General features: G+C 57.2%; 1 protein-coding gene across 6 annotated transcripts in view; it reads right to left on the minus strand.

Annotated features, from left to right (window-relative positions):
- LOC118704856 (katanin interacting protein) overlaps window positions 1-16455 on the minus strand; it is a 187453-nt gene that overhangs the window by 4929 nt on the left and 166069 nt on the right. For all 6 annotated transcript variants that reach the window (XM_045572527.1, XM_045572525.1, XM_045572526.1 and 3 more), the window contains 7 exons: window positions 15794-15993; window positions 14206-14284; window positions 11590-11767; window positions 7491-7656; window positions 5428-5585; window positions 3320-3384; window positions 1405-1515 (listed from right to left, as the gene is read on the minus strand). In XM_045572527.1, coding sequence (XP_045428483.1) covers window positions 1405-1515; window positions 3320-3384; window positions 5428-5585; window positions 7491-7656; window positions 11590-11767; window positions 14206-14284; window positions 15794-15993 — 957 coding nt within the window. The remainder of the gene's footprint in view (window positions 1-1404; window positions 1516-3319; window positions 3385-5427; window positions 5586-7490; window positions 7657-11589; window positions 11768-14205; window positions 14285-15793; window positions 15994-16455) is intronic.

A 16455-nucleotide genomic window follows, 5' to 3' on the forward strand; every position in this document is an offset into this window, starting at 1 on the left:
GTGAGGGGAGCGGGCTGGGTGAGGATGGGAGCCCCGTTTCAACAACTGCTAGAGGAAGGAACAAGACACGTGGCTGCCGACCTGGAGAGGAAAGGGCAAATTGCGAAGGGTTTCTCTTGCAGGGCAATGGGTCGCGGCTGGTTCTGCCTTGGGTTGTGAGGACCATGCAAGGCTGGAAGGCTGGAGGGGGCCTGACTCAGTGGCTGCTGCTCCCTGATGGGCACTGACTGGGGGCCAGAGAACCTGCTTCCAGCTCTGGCTCTGCCCTTCTGACCCCAGGCCTTGGGCAAGTCACGGACGCCTCTGGGCTGGTTCCTCATCTATAAAATGAGAATACTGATGCGAGGATCTCAAAGGACCCCGGATGTGAGCTCTCCCAGCAAAACCATGGAACCTAATGATCAAAACCAGCAAAATCATTCACTCCAGGTGAGGAGGATGGTGACACCAGGGAAGGCGGAAAAGGATGCCACTGGAACCCAGGGACCCCAGGGATGCAAGGCAGCTTCTGGGGTTCAACCTGCCCTGGCCGGCCCCTCACTGTGGGGTGTCAGCTTCCCGGAGGGGTCAGGCGGGTTCCATCAGCGAGACATGGCAGCTCAGTCTCAAGAGCATGGTCTCTGGTATCAGACTCCCAGCTCCACCACGCACTGGCTGTGTTACCCTGGGCAAGTTACTCAACCTCTCTGTGTCTCAGTTCCTCATCTGTAAAATGGGAATAACGTCACAAGATCGTTGTGAGGGCTCATGAGGCACCATGCGGCAAGCCCTGGCACAGAGGAGCCCTCAGTAAGTATTAACACTGGGTTTGGGCCTGGTAGATAACAATAAGGACTGAGGGCTGAGATCAACTAGAAGGGCGTGCTTGGGGGAGGGGGGAAGGGTAGCAGACATGTGTGTCCAGCCCTCTTCACTGTTCATGACTGTGGCCTGGCACTGCCAATTTCTCAAAAAAAGCTAAAGATTGGGGTTTTCATGTGAAAACTAATTTTTCAAAAATACTAATTTAAAACAGTTAAAAACTCATCGGGCAAATCCTTGTGTGGCATTCCGTGATCACAGGGTGCCAGGGTCAATACATTCGGGACACACTGAGGTGAGCAGTGTGACAGGTCGCTCCCTACAGGCCTGTCAGAGCCTCGAAGAGCCTGCAGCTGGTGGCCTCCCAACCCCACCACCGACGCCGTGCGGTGGAACTCAGCTGCGGGGCCTGGTCAGGCATGGCCGGAGCTGCTCGCTGCTCTGCCCACCCCCACGGTCAGCATCTGACTGTAAGCCGAGCCCACTGCACGTTTATCCCCAGGTCTGGTCCCTACAGCGCCATTTCCCTCCGCAGTCTTCTGCTCCTCCCCCCTCGGCTCTCCCTGCAGCGGGGCCGGAGCCCCTCCTGCCCGGAAAGGATACTGTTTTCCGACAGAGGGATCTTCTCTCCCCGCTCGTCGTACAGCTCCAGGCCGGTGAGGCCGATGTAGTAGGGGTCACCCCAGCTGGTCAGGAGCTGAAACTGAAAGATGACTGGGGCGGGCTGTTAAGGAGAAACAGTCTTGGTTTCCTGAGATCAAAGGAAAACAATGACACAGGGGTATAATGTTTGGTTTGTTCAGATGAACAAGAGCAAAAAATGAATTTTTCTCTCACTGAAACGGAATCCTGGCAAACTGTACATGGCATCTGATTCTTTCATCTGAACTGTGTGTGTGAGTGTGTATGTGTGTGTGAGATATGTGTGTGTGTGATGTGTGTGTGATGTGTGTGATGTGTGTGATATGTGTGTGTGATGTGTGATTTGTGTGATTTGTGTGATATGTGTGATATGTGTGTGATGTGTGTGATATGTGTGTGACGTGTATGTGACATGTGTGACGTGTGTGATATGTGTGTGATGTGTGTGACATGTGTGTGACATGTGTGTGATATGTGTGATGTGTGTGATGTGTGTGTGATGTGTGCGTGTGATATGTGTGTGTGATGTGTGTGATGTGTGTGTGATATGTGTGTGATATGTGTGTGTGATGTGTGTGTGATTTGTGTGATATGTGTGTGATGTGTGTGTGATGTGTGTGATGTGTGTGTGATATGTGTGTGATGTGTGTGTGATGTGTGTGATGTGTGTGACATGTGTGTGACGTGTGTGTGACGTGTGTGACATGTGTGTGACGTGTGTGTGATGTGTGTGACATGTGTGTGATGTGTGTGTGATGTGTGTGTGATGTGTGTGAGATATGTGTGTGTGATGTGTGTGTGATATGTGTGTGTGATGTGTGTGATATGTGTGTGTGATGTGTGTGTGATTTGTGTGATATGTGTGATATGTGTGTGATGTGTGTGTGATGTGTGTGTGATGTGTGTGTGATGTGTGTGTGATGTGTGTGTGACGTGTGTGATATGTGTGTGTGATATGTGTGTGTGATGTGTGATGTGTGTGACATGTGTGTGATATGTGTGTGTGATATGTGTGTGTGATGTGTGTGATGTGTGTGAGATGTGTGTGTGATGTGTGTGATGTGTGTGTGATGTGTGTGATGTGTGTGTGATATGTGTGATATGTGTGATATGTGTGTGATATGTGTGTGATATGTGTGTGATATGTGTGTGTGATGTGTGTGTGATGTGTGTGTGATATGTGTGATATGTGTGTGATATGTGTGTGTGATGTGTGTGATGTGTGTGTGATGTGTGTGTGATGTGTGTGTGATATATGTGTGTGATGTGTGTGATATGTGTGATGTGTGTGTGATGTGTGTGTGATGTGTGTGATGTGTGTGTGATGTGTGTGTGATGTGTGTGGTATGTGTGGTATGTGTGTGATGTGTGTGTGATGTGTGTGATGTGTGTGTGATATGTGTGTGTGTGATGTGTGTGATGTGTGTGATGTGTGTGTGATGTGTGTGGTATGTGTGTGATGTGTGTGTGATGTGTGTGTGATGTGTGTGTGATGTGTGTGTGATATGTGTGTGTGTGTGTGAGAGAGAGAGAGAGAGAGAGAGAGAGAGGGAGAGAGGGAGAGAGGGAGAGAGAGAGAATTAAAACCTTTCTCCGGGCCCAGGAGGGGACAGTGCTCTCCAGGGAGCTGGAAGGGTGGGGACACATTTGTCACAAACTCACTATATGGTGCTGAACAAACTGGCCAGGCCTCACACTGTCTCTGCCTCAGTTTCCCTGGCTGCAGAGTGCCAAGGACAGAGAACTGTTCCCTCCCGCCCGTTCAAGCGTGCGGGCTGCCCGGAGGAGGAGGAGGGCGGGGAACTTTAAGAGGATGGGCCAGGAGGGCATGCCCTCCCCTGGCACAGGCCCAGGGTGAGCGGAGGGGGAAGGATACAGCCACAGGGCATCAGCGGGGCCTCGTAGTCCATGCTCGCCCGCTCCAGGCTTTTTGTGTCCAGCCTAAGGAAACAAGACAGAACACAAGCGCTCGAAAGGCGGATCAGCTGTTCCCAGTCACAGCCTCTGAAGACGGATGGTGGTAGCCTTCCAGAAGGGGGGGTGGGGCGGCCGAAGCTCCTGCTCGCATGGAGCTCCCCTTCTACTGGGGAGGCTCAGGCACAGCCAGCACGGGTCCCGGCTTGACTGGCGTGGCCCCTTCTATGCCTTAGACCGCCCGAGTGCTGGCACTCACAGCCCGGGTGAATGAGGAGAGCGGAGCTCCGAGCGGTGAGACCTCCTTCCTCTGCTCAGCCGCACAGCTGGCAGGAGGCAGAACTGGGCTGTGACCGAGGCTGTCCAGCTCCAGAGATCTCTTAAACCCCCACCGCCTGCCCCTGTGCCGAGAGCTCAGCGAGGCACCTGACGGCCTCCGGCAGGAAGGCGGTGACTGAGCTGAGGAGGAAGCCGTGGGAAGAGTGAGAAGGGGCTGGGGGTGCTGTTTGCCACAGGAAGCAGCTGGGGGGGGGTGCAGTGGAGAGTGGGGTCAGGGCGGGGAGGGGAGGCCAGAAGGTGGGCTTCTTGAGCCTGAGCAAGTGGCTTCACTAGCTGGGCCTCAGTTCCCACACCTGTAAAATGGGCAGAATCGTCCCTACCCGAATGAATGTGAAGCATGAGGCACAGAGCAGGTGCTCTGGAGGGACAGCCCTCTCCTCCTCCATGCTCCTCCCACCGGGCCCTCTCCCTGGTCTCAGCCAGTGCGCTCTGCCGGCCTGGCTTCCCTCCATTCCAAGGGCAATGTTATCATTACGACTGTTCCCAGTGACTGGCCCAAGAGGTGGTCCCAGCCACCGTGGAGGGAAACTCAATTTGTTTGGAGAACCTGGCCCCCGGCATGGGAACATCAGGGGGTTTGAGTGAGTGGCCTTAACGTGGCATTTACAAATGGCTATGAAGTTAATGCAGCTGAGAACGGGGCCAAGAAATCCCAGGGCATCCATGAAACACGAGGCACTGTTTTCTCTGAATCTAAGTCAGGAGCTGAGAGGCCGGGAGGGAGGCCCTCCCTGAACCGGCCCGCGGCATTCTGCAGCCAGGCGGCTAGATGCTCTTTTCCCAGCTGGAAGCCTGAGGAGCATTTAAAAGCTCCAGCACCCTGGCCTGTGAGAAACCCAAACACCAGACCAGGTGGGTGCGTCCCACAGGCTGCCGGGAGAGGCCTGGCTGAGCTTCAGAAACAGCCAAGCTGAAAGCAACGCGTTTGATCACCGTTTCCAACCGCTGCAGGCGGACACTTCAGAGCGGCAGAGCCCGCGCGGCGGGCGGAAGGGGGTGTGCGGGGGGGGGGGGGGTGGAGGGAGGGTGAGCGGCGGGCGGAGGGGTGAGCAGCGGTGGGCGGTGGGCGGAGGGGGTGAGGGGCGGGCGGAGAGGGGTGTGCGGGGGGGGGCGAGGGGGGGTGAGCGGCGGGAGGAGGAGGGTGAGCGGCGGGCGGAGGGGGTGTGCGGGGGGTGGAGGGAGGGTGAGCGGCAGGCGGTAGGGTGTGCGGGGGGGGGTGTGGAGGGAGGGTGAGCGGCGGGAGGAGGGGGTGCGCGGCGGGCGGAGGGGGCTGTGCGGGGGGGGGTGGAGGGAGGGTTAGCGGCGGGCGGAGGGGGCTGTGCGGGGGGGGGGGGTGGAGGAGGGTGAGCGGCGGGCGGAGGGGTGAGCAGCGGTGGGCGGTGGGCGGAGGGGGTGAGGGGCGGGCGGAGAGGGGTGTGCGGGGGGGGGCGAGGGGGGGTGAGCGGCGGGAGGAGGAGGGTGAGCGGCGGGCGGAGGGGGTGTGCGGGGGGTGGAGGGAGGGTGAGCGGCAGGCGGTAGGGGTGTGCGGGGGGGGGTGTGGAGGGAGGGTGAGCGGCGGGAGGAGGGGGGTGCGCGGCGGGCGGAGGGGGCTGTGCGGGGGGGGGGGTGGAGGGAGGGTGAGCGGCGGGCGGAGAGGGGTGTGCGGGGGGGGGGGGGGGGCGGGGCGGAAGGGGGTGAGCGGCGGGAGAAGAGGGGTGAGCGGCGGGCGGAGGGGGGTGTGCGTCTCCTCACCTCCGGGGCGGCTGGGGCAGCAGCCGAGCCTGCAGGTAGTCCACAAAGAGGATTTCTTGAGCAAAATCAAAGTGGCAGTTGCCGGGCCCCTTCCGGATGAGAAAGCCCTCGGGCGGGGAGACGCTCAGGCTGTCCAGGGAGACGTGGGCGATCTTGGCCTGGGGCACAAAGGAGGCCGTGCTGCAGGGGCCGGCGAGGGGCAGCGTGTGCCTTCCCCCCAGCTGCTGCTGGAGCTGTGTGTGACTCAGCCCGCCGGGAGAGCTGCCTCCCAGGCCAGTCCCCTCTCCAGTGCATCCCCTCTGTGCCCGCTGTGCTGGGCGCTGGGCAGGCAGGGGCCGTCACCGTGGCCTGAGGTGCTCTGACATCCACCTCGATGTCCTTATCTGTTAAATGGTTCACTTATGTAAAGTACCCAGTAATGAGTTCACTTATGTAAAGTACCCAGGACGGGACACACCTGGCACATGCACACACCTCCCCACGGGCCCCTGGCTGTCCTAGGCCAGTGTCCTTGGTGGTTCGTGGGTCCGCTTTGGTGGCAGAGCCCCCAGCTGGACCATCTCTCCCTCTGCCCCAGGGTCTGGCACACAGCAGGTGCTTACTAAGCGCATGCGGAATCCACTGGATTTGGGCCACAGGCTCCCCCTGCTCCAGGCCAGATGTTGCCAGCCAGGTGGCCGGGACCTCGCAGTAAATCTAAGCCCGGATGGCCGGGTGTGAGGCGGCTCAGCTCTGAGGGAGCAGAGGGGATGACAAGCCAGCACCGCCCTCCAACCACACGTTTTGGCATCATGCTCCGTGGCACCTCACCCCACCCTCATGGTTAGCTATTGGGACCAGCTGCTGACCAAACTGGTGGAACTTTCCCGGGAGCACTGGAGCTCCGGGGGACGCCCGGGCCCCTCGCGCAGAGGGGGACACCCGGGCCCCTCGCGCAGAGGGGACGCCTGGCTCCTGGAGCCCTTTGTCCGTCAGCATGAGGGAGCCCCGTGTGCAGTCGGTTAGTCACAGGCACAAAAACCTGAGAAGGCAGGATCTGAGGGCCCAAAAGCTGTCCCCCTGTCCCCTCTGCTTCCTTCAAACCTAATTCCCACCTGCTCCGGGCGGGCCCTGGGCCCTGGCCTGCAAACTGCGCATCGCACCCCTGCCTGGGCTGGTTCAGCCTGAGAGCGCAGGAGCAGCCAGCACCAGCCCTGGGTTAGCTGGCGCCTCGAGAGAGGCCTGTCTTTTGCTGGGCTTGGTGCTTGCAAAGCCTGGCACTGCCAGGTGTGCCCGTGGAGAAGGCCCCCGAAAGCGAAGCTGGCAAGAGAGCCAAGCAGAGGCCCAGTCATCCCTGTCCTCTGCCGGGGCCACCATCTCCTCCAGGAAGCGGCCCTGGCTGCCCCAGGCCCCTGGTGTTCCCTGCTGGGTGGTGGTGGGGAGGGGCGGTGGTAATCACCTCATCTTAGCTAAGGTCACTAGAGTTCAGAGAGGCCAAGCATCTGCCCAAGGACCGGAGTGATCGAAGCTTCGGCACCAGGAGCCCAGGCCTGGCTCTAACCACCGCCAATGGCCCACAGCCAGGTGCCCTGGGGGTAGCCATCCAATTGGTTTGGGGGGGGGGGGCCCACAATTTCTTTTTTCCTTTTTAAAAAGGGGGCGTGCACTGTGCTCAGAACCCTGGATGAGTGACTGGACTTTCTGAACCTCATTTCCTGACGGACAAGGGAACAGACCTGCCTCCAGCGCCAGGGCGAGCGGCCAATGGCATGAGGAGTTCCTGAGAAGCCCTTACCCGGCCTGCCCACAGCGCCCAGGGACAGGGCACACTGACCACCCCCGAGGGCTGGGCCCGAGGCCCCCCGAGCCCCCAGGACAGACTAGGCGCCAGTCCCCCGAGTCCGCCAGGCTCCTCAGGCTGCCTCTGCCGTCTGCAGGAGGAGACCACGGCCTGCTCTCCCAGCTGAAACCCCCATGGCCTTTGGAAAGTTCTGGAAGATTTATGCTCCTCTCCGGCAGCCACGCCAGCCATTCATGGAGGCGCCGTTGCCGTGACGGCGGCCGAGCGGCCCCTGCCCCCTTACCCCGCGGTAGGTGTCCTCGGGAGATTTATTGTAGTTCCAGAAGCGCAGGCCGGCGATGCTCTCCGCTCTGTCGAAGCGGATCGTGACCACGTGGTCCAGCCCCGGCGAGAAGGGGATCAGCCACATGTGCTCATCCTCCATCGTGATGTTGGCTCCGTCAATTAACCTGCACGCGGCAGAGGGCGCGGGGTCACACCCCCTCACCGCCCTCTGCACCCCTGCCTGCCGGAGCCTGGCTGGCCGGAGAGGATTCAGGGATGTGAGTCTCATTAACCAACAGCGAGGGGCCCCCTCCCCACTGTGAACTGAGACAAAGGAGAACAGGAAGACAGTAATGGTGTGTGCCATTTAAGGGGCAGTGAAGCCATCATCCGAGTTTCTTAAAAGGGGGCAGATGTGCCATTTTCCAGCCCCTCGAACCAGCGGTCCCATTTCTAGGTTTCTCCCGGGGAACATGTAGTCCACCTGCTGGAACGGCCGTCTGCACAGGACATTCCTGAGAGCCCCACTGTTTACATTGGGAAAGAGAGCTGGGCCGCAGAGCGGGGGGGAGGGTAAGTAAACCTGTTTGGTTGTCCAGTGCCCACCCCCGGGGTGGGGGTGGGGGTGGGGGTGCAGCCACAGGGGAGAGGCGGGCTGCGGGTGCCAGGACCAGGACCGGGGGAGACTGCGCGAAGGGGCGGAGCAGACCGTTTCCCCTGTGAAGGCTGCATGGACTCGTGCGTTTGAAAGCATCTGTCCCTTCTTTGTTGTGCTGGGAGGGACACGGGAGCCCGGCGTGAACCTGGCAGCTCCGGGGTGGGACAAGCATGGGGGCAGGTGTCTCGGGGAGCTGTAACCCCGCTGCATGGGCATCTCGGGGAGCCGCTGCTCTGAACTTGTCATCTTGCTCAGTTGCTCCGTCCGGGCCAGTTTCCGCTTCTCCTGCTCCAACATCCTGCCTCACCCTCCTCAGCTCTGCCCGTGTTTGAACCCAAGACTGTCCTGCCCGACTTCCCTGGACACCAGGCCCCGCCCTCCGCCTGTGGCTCTGGCCCCGGCTGGCACTGCCGCCGAGAGGCCTGGGCACAGGGCCCTTCCTCACTCTCCGGTGACTCTGAAGCTCTGTCCTGCCCTGAGTTGTACTGTATTGTCTTTTCCTCGCCTGAGCACATGCTTCCTGATTTTCAGAGGAAGGGGAAGGAGGAGAGAGAAGCATCAGTCCACTACCTTCCCACATGGGCCCCAACCAAGAACCCAACAACCAAACCTGCAGCATAGGGATGTGCCCTGCCAGGGCACAGAACCCACAGCTTCTGGTGTGTGAGACGATGCTTCAATCAACTGAGCCACCATCCAGGGCTGCTTCCTATCCTTTAAAATAAACTTATTCTTTTCCTTTTCTACATTTAAAAATTTTAGATTTGGAATGAGTCTCATAGTCAAAGCGTTCACCCAAGGAGGTAACGTTCTTTGCTTTTTCTCTAAAAGGCGGTTATTAAATTGATGGATGATGTGTCTTACAACGGCTGGCATCTTAAACCAGGGAAATTCAGCGAGTTAACAGTGGGGGGTGTGGAGTCAAGCTGACTGAGGACTACACCAGAGAACCTTCTATTTCCTTCCCAAAGCAATTCCCTCTCTGTCCTAGGCCTGTGGCTGCCTCCAGAGCAAGACTGCTGTCCGCTTCTGAGAGGAGAGGGAACTGCTGACACGTTCACAACTGATGGGTGTGGGAGGGCCATAGACACTCAAGGATACCCACTGGCCCTTCCCAGCTCCGCACACCAAACAGCCTTGAATCAGTGACCAACCCAGTAGCCGTGGGCATCCCTAGAGGCCAGGTTATGGTCTCTAAACACCATTTCCCACTAAAGGAGCCAGGGCTTTGTGGACAAGTGGCTGAGACCATGTCTGGGACAAGAAATATACAAGATGAGCACACCTGAAACTTATATCGTAAAAGAATTTTTAAAAAGAAATATATAAAATGAGCCTGGAATGACCCGTTATGTCAGAAAGCAGGGAAGTTGCCAGAGACCATTGTTTTAAAAAGGATCCAGAAGCCCAGCCGGCATGGCTCAGTGCTTGAGCATCCACCTATGAACCAGGAGATCACGGATCAATTCCCTGTCAGGGCGCATGCCCGGGTTGCAGGCTCAATCTCTAGTGTGGGGCGTGCAGGAGGCAGCTGATCAATGAATCTTTCTATCATTGATGTTTCTTTCTCTCCCTCTCTCTCTCTCCCTCCCTCCCTCCCTCCCCCCCTCCCTCCCTCCCCCCCCCTCTCTCTCTCTCTCTTCCCCCCCCCTTAATTTCTGATATCAATAACATATATTAAAAAAAAAAAAAGAAAGAAAATAAAAAGGATCCAGGAACTGCCAATGTCTAAGACAGGGGTGGTCTGGCCCTGTCACGGCATCAGGATGAGTTAGTTAAATGTTTGACCGCAGATAGCAGGCTAATTTTTATGTTGATAATTTTCTATGGCCCGCGAATGACGTTATAAATATCCAAATGGCCCCAGGTCTAAGAGCATCCAGTCGAGCATTAGTAGGATAAAAACTACAACAGATTGAAACCCTTCCAAAGCAGGACATTTAAATTTATGATTATGATAACCAAAATAACCAAATGTGCCCTGGACAATGTGGTTCAATGGTTAGGGGGTTGGACTGAGCACCAAAGGCTCAGGTTCGATTCCAGGTCAAGGACATGTACCTGGGTTGCAGGTTCGATCCCAGGCCCCAGTCAAAGAGCGTGGGGGAGGCAACCAATCAATGTGTCTCTCTCACATCAATGTCTCTCTCTCTCTCTTCCTCCCTCTCTTTCCTCCCTCCATTTCTCCCTTCTACTCCTTCTAAAAATCAATGGAAAAATATCCTTGAGTGAGGATTAACAAAAAATAAATAAGAACAAATAGCCAAATATATTAAAGGATGCTAGAGAAGTAACTTGTGTTTTTTTTGTTTGTTTGTTTGTTTTTTGAAAACTAAGAAATAAAAGGAAGGAATCAAACATTTTGACTGCCTTTCCTGTTTGACTTATACCTCAGAGTAAACAAATAATTGAGGAAAAATTTCTCTTTATTGATGAAAAAAGAATGATTGCATCAGTGTATCACCAGTTTGCAACCCTAATAAATTAATGGACCAAGCCACTGAGCTGTGGCCGCCACCCCTGAAGGGAATAAACAACGACATCCACAGCCAACCATCCAACCTCCGACTGATCAGGCCTCTGGATCTAAAGGACGTTTTACAGGAAACACGGGGCCAGGAAGGGGTGCGGCGGTGCCCTCCGCCAGGTCCCTGTCCTATAAGGAAGCCAGGCAGGGAGGACAGGGTCGGTCAGTGCTTCAGTGCATGGGCATGGCTCCCCCACACCTGCACCTGATCATGACTCGGCTACTCGGCTGGCCTGAGTGACCTTCGGCCAGTTTTTAACCCTTCTCTCCCTCAGTTCCCAGGGGTAACCTGTCATATTAGTAATGGATGGATATCTGTAACCTGCTTAGCACCTCGCATTTAACAATGGCTAAAAAACATGGCAACTATAATTTCAGTAATTATTTCTATTGTTATTGAAGAGGCTAAGAAACTTACTAGCTGGCAAGGGGCAGAGCCAGGATTTGAACTCTCATCCCTCTGACTCCTGGACTCCTCTGTTCGCAGGGCCAGAAAGGGCCGCTGCCCTGAGGGGACAGTGCTCCTGGCGGGTTATGGGCCCCATGGATCAAGGCTGTATTTCAGGCTGCCCTCTGACTGATAGACCCAAACTGGCTTATGAGACCTGCAGTGAGAGGAGAGTGCGGGAGGGACAGCTTTCCCCTGAGAGGCAAGGTTGCTCAGAGGAAAGGCAGGGCCATCCCTGCAAAAGCTCCCTGAGCAGCCACTGTCCGGTGGAGAGAACAGAGCACAGCTCTGACCCAGCCTGTGCTCCAGCTGTGCGGTCCTGGGGGCGCCCTCCCTTTCTGAGCCTGGGTTCCTTAACTCTAAGACAAGGTGACCACAGACCTTGGGGTGGCTGGGGGTTGCTGTCTGACGTTTGAATCTCAAGTCTAAGATGCAGGACAGGCCCCGGTCCTGCTGCCATGAGTAAGCTTCCTGCAGACACCTACTTGTCCAGGGTGCGGGAGTCATCCGTGTACTCCGGGAGGTCATTGAGGTCCCTGGGGCAGGCGGAGATCTGGTGCAGGCTGATGGGCAGGGCCTGGCCATCCTTGCCCACCACTTCTAAGCCCGTGAGGCCCAGGTAGTGCAGGTCCCCCCAGGAGGCAGTGAAATTCAGCTGGAGGCCTGCAACAGGAAGGAAAGGTACATGAGAGGAAAGGAATGGTCTTTAGCGCCTGATGGGCCAACTGGGAAACCCTCAGGAGGCCTGCGGCAGGGACACTGCTGATTGGCATTTGCTGGGTGGATGGGCCAGTGCTATTTAAACCTGTGCAGTCTGGGTCCTTTCTCTACCCCTCAATCCAGTCCCCCCACTTGACATTTAACAGCCTGGAGTGACTTCCCATGATGCTTGGCCAACAGGCTTGCCCACCTGGCTTCTATTTCTCTAACCTCCTCTTGCACCAGGGGTTCCTGGCCCCACTAAGATGGCATCCTGTCCCTTTACTCCTCTCTCCCGTCAGGGCCACTGCTCATGCTGCTCTCTCTGGAACGCACATCCCAGCTCGCCCTTCCTTTGCCTGGAAGAGGCTCTGTGAAGCCATCGGATTGGGGACTGCTCGCCTGCCGGAGCTCACATCCATGCTCTGCATTCATTTTCCTTTGGTGTGCCCAACAGTATTTAGATACAAGGAAATTAATTTTGTTATTTCTCATCCGTGTTTCAACTTTCTCAACTCCTTTCCTATACATCACTTCTGACATTTGCAAAATGTCCAAAATGCCTGTCATCTGCAGGTTTGCAAATTGTACATCCCTTTTCAAAGTTATTAACAGGAGCCTGGCCAGTGGCTCAATGGTTAGAGCATCGGCCCAAGCACCGAAGGGTCTAGAGTTCGATTCCCAATCAAGGGCACATATCTTGGTTGCAGATTCACTCCCTGCCACTGGTCTGGGTGAGTGTGGGAGGCAACCAGTTGATGTGTTTCTCTCACATCAATGTTTCTTTCTCTTTCTCCTCCTCTTCTTCCCTTCCACACTCTCTGAAAAGCACTGGAAAAAAATATCCTCATGTGAGGATTAACAACAACAAAAACATGAACAGGACTGGCTGTATGTACCAAGCCAGTATGCACTGGCTGGTTCGGGGGGTCAGGATTGTGGCCAGCATGCGGGAAAGCCAAAGGCTCAGAGGCGGGAGACAGACATCAGGGCCCGAGCGTGCAGAGGGGGCTGGCCAAGGGGCTCTCCTGCCTCTGAGGTTGCAGTTTCCTGCAGCAAAAAGGCCTCGGAGCCCACTTCAGGCTCCCAATGGCACTGAGATCACGGTTCTGAGAAAGGTCAGGCGCTGGCTCAGTGGGAAGGACATTTACAGACGCATCTTTGGGGAGATCACCAGATGGGGGACAGAGGCCGCTCCTTCACTCTTCTCCTCACTGCACTCTGACCGCCTCTGGAGCAGTGCGGGTGGCTGGCCTCAGCACGGCTCCAGGGACGCCCTGAGCCAGGCCGGGCCGTGCCTGGTTTCCATCTCACACCTCCCTCCCCGCGGGGAGCCAGTGATTGGTTAAAGGTGTTTGGGCATGTGATCCATGCCGGGCTGAGGAGAGTAATTCTGGGAGTGCTTACCTCCGACACCCACAGCTGAGTCCCCCCACTTATGGCTACCCTTGGCCTTGTCCCTCCCCAGGCAGCCCATGTCCAGTGACATGTTGGTTTAGGCGTGTAAGGCCTTGTCCCCTCAGCTCAGGACAATGCAGGGCTGCCACAGCTTCATGTGAGTACTCCATGTGAGTACGAGGCCCAGCTTCTCCCTCTGCCCCGTCCTGCTTCCTGTCCTCCCCAGGAACACACCCCAGTCCCCTCCTCCCCAGAGTCTTCTTCCTGGAAACCCAGTTGCAGTCCACAGACAGAGATGGAGAGGGAGGGCACGCTGAGCAGAGGGCACAGCTTGGATAGGGGACAGGACAGGGGACAGGTGGGGCTCAGAGACGGGTATGGGGAGGAGGACCGGCTGAACCTAGATGTCCAGCTTTGTTCTAGAGATGACGGGGGAGGCGGCAGAGGGAGTGTGACAGACGTTAGCTGGAAGGGATGAGTGCTCAGGGGGCAAGAAAGAGCAGGTGCGATGCAAGAAGCAGGTGAGCCGTGAGTCTCATTAACAGGGACCAGGAGGGAGGCGCGTGGAGTCAGCGGCCACCTCTGGCCTGAAGATCCAGGATGCAGGCAGAGGGCTGGCCTGCGCGTGCATGGAGGAGGAGCGTGGCTGCAGGGTCACATGGGAAAAGACGAGAGAAAAGACAGTGAAGCCCAGATGGGATTTGCTCAGAGGCCACCAACCGGCAGCCAGCTGGCCGATACACGTGTTGTGTTTGGCTCATTAGTTGTTTGAAAATATTATAAAATTAGTCACCAACGTTTAAGAAGCTGAAGATTTCACATAAAAATCCAAATTTCCGACTTCTCAGAAGAACTGGCTGCTGCCCACCAGGCGCCAGGAGCAAGCAGGTGTCTTTGCCCCCGCTGGCCACACAGCCCACATCTATGCAGACCTGTCCCAGGGACCAGGGCGCTGACCCCCGAAGGCCCCCCTCCCCTGGCACTGCCCAGGACAGGGTACTCACAGATCCCGTGGTAGACGCCCGGTTCCGGGGTGGTGACTTCGGACACAGGGGCACTGCATGGCAGCTCCACTTCCGGGACCTACACCCCGGTTAGGGGAGAAGCAGAGGCAAGAGGTGACCCACAGGGCTGGCTGGCAACGTGTGCAGCTGCTGCTGCCCACCTCATGCCCCCGGGAAATCCCTGTGTCCTTTTTGTGTTTTCTGTCTCGGTGGAGGCGCCTGACTGGTAACATGAACAGGCCCAGGACCCTCTAAGTCCTGCAGAAGCTCTGAGTTCGGGTGATCGTGGTGTTCCAGCCCCAAGGGCCACCTGAGGAGCGCCAGGCCCTGCCCCTAGCAACAGCCCCTCAGGCCCCGTCCGGCCACTAGGAGGAGGGTGGGGAAGGCCTGTGAGGAGCACCCCTGACCCAGCCAGCCTCGGGCCACCAGGGAAGTCACCGCCCTGGTGCCCATGTGCCTCCTCTTGTCCTCCCTGGCACCCTGACTCCTCCTAGGATGACCGCCGGGGATGCACTGACCTTAACACTCTCTAGGGTGTGACCCCGATGTTGATACCCCCTCCCCCCATGAGCTCAGGTTTTCCTCTAAGACGAGAGCGTCCCTCCCTGCCCCTCACGGCTGGGTTTCCACGCTGGGAAACCACTGGGCACACGAAAGGCCTCAAGGTCAACTCCCAGCTGGACCCACGGACCACATCCAGACAGCAGATGCGCTTCCTGGCCCACGAAGGTTTGAAGACATTTTGGATCACTTGCTAACATTTTTAAATTGGGATAGTTTTGCATTAAAGTCCAGAAGTCTGGCTTCATTTGAGAAAATCAGAACAAGCGTCGCCACGAGCTGGCGGTCTGGTCTGGCGGAGGCTCACGCCCTGAACCACGGCGCCAACAGACGGTGCGCCGCCCACTGCGTGGTCCTGCCCTGCGGTGGCCGGACCGTGCTCTGCGCCTGGGCGTTCCCCTCCCCCCGTCCGACTGCGGGGCCTCGAGGACAGCCTGACACCTGGTGTCTTCCCTCCAGTGCCGCTCCTCATTGGCCTGGCCCTGGCCCCGAAGGTCATCTTTCATTAAAAAATGTTCACTGTTAAAAGCAGACTTTGGAGTCCTGTGTTGAAGCTCTAACTTTGTCACTCCTGCTACGCACCCTGGCGTGACCCTGAGCCGGGCTGAACCTTGGTCTCCATGCCAGCGGTGTCAGCTCCCAATTCGCAAACGAGAAACAATCGCCGGATTGTCATTATTTTAATTCTAGGTCTGCCTATTGAAGGCATTTTCAGTCCTCCCATCAAAAACAACCGAGAGATCAAAACACAACCTCGAGCAGGAAGTTCCCGAAGACCTTGGAGGACAGAGGGGACACAGCATGGATTTCTCCCAGCTTTGATTAAAATCTGAATACTTCCTTTACTTTGGTGGGAAAATAAATAAATAAAATAAAAATCATTAGAGAATGAAAGATGACACCCAGGACCGAAGACGAAGTGGAGAAATGGGAAATGTCAAAACGGCAGCACCAGCTGCGCAGAGAGATCCATCTTCATTCTCCCGTGGGAAACCTCTCCGGCGCCCGCCCGCCCCCGCCGTCCTACCTGGGCCCACAGGCCGGCCTGGGTGTAGGGCCGCTCCTCCGAGTCGCCGTCCGCGGTGCTGGGCCTCCTCAGCGGCTCCTCGCACGGCAGGCTGCACGGGCCCCCCGTGTCCACGTCAAACGTCTCATCCGAGCGGAATATGGCCTCGAGGATGTCGTCGTCGGTTGTGAATAAGATTGTGTCTCCAAAGTGCTCTGGGGCTGAAGGGTTAGCAGGAAGACAAGGGTCAACGCTCCCAAATCCCACTGCGCTGTGGGCCAGGGCCCAGACCCATCAGCTCTGAGCTATAAACCCCGAGCCACGGACAGTTCTCCATTCTTCACATCGGCAAAGGGATCGATGTTCCGTGAGAACCACGCAGGCCACCGAGGTAACGAAGGGACCTATCTGAGGAGAGTCACTGAGATACCACGGGTGGGTGGGCACCGGAGCAGATGCTGTGGATGCTCACGGATCCCCGCTGACCCCCCCAAGGGGAGGGCCCGAGTTCCGCTGGCTGGAAGGACATGGGCGTCAGGCCCCAGCGGGGAGCCTGCAGGGCTCCAACCCCCACCGCCCGCCCCAGGCAGCACAGACCCTGCAGTGCATGCTCCAGGCTGCCCTGGTCAGGCTGCAATGGCTTCCCCTGATGCCACTTGCTCAGCTCCCCCTCCACGTCCTCA

The sequence above is a fragment of the Pipistrellus kuhlii genome, unplaced genomic scaffold (genome assembly GCF_014108245.1).
Source record: "Pipistrellus kuhlii isolate mPipKuh1 unplaced genomic scaffold, mPipKuh1.p scaffold_m20_p_48, whole genome shotgun sequence".
NCBI classification, from domain to species: domain Eukaryota; kingdom Metazoa; phylum Chordata; class Mammalia; order Chiroptera; family Vespertilionidae; genus Pipistrellus; species Pipistrellus kuhlii.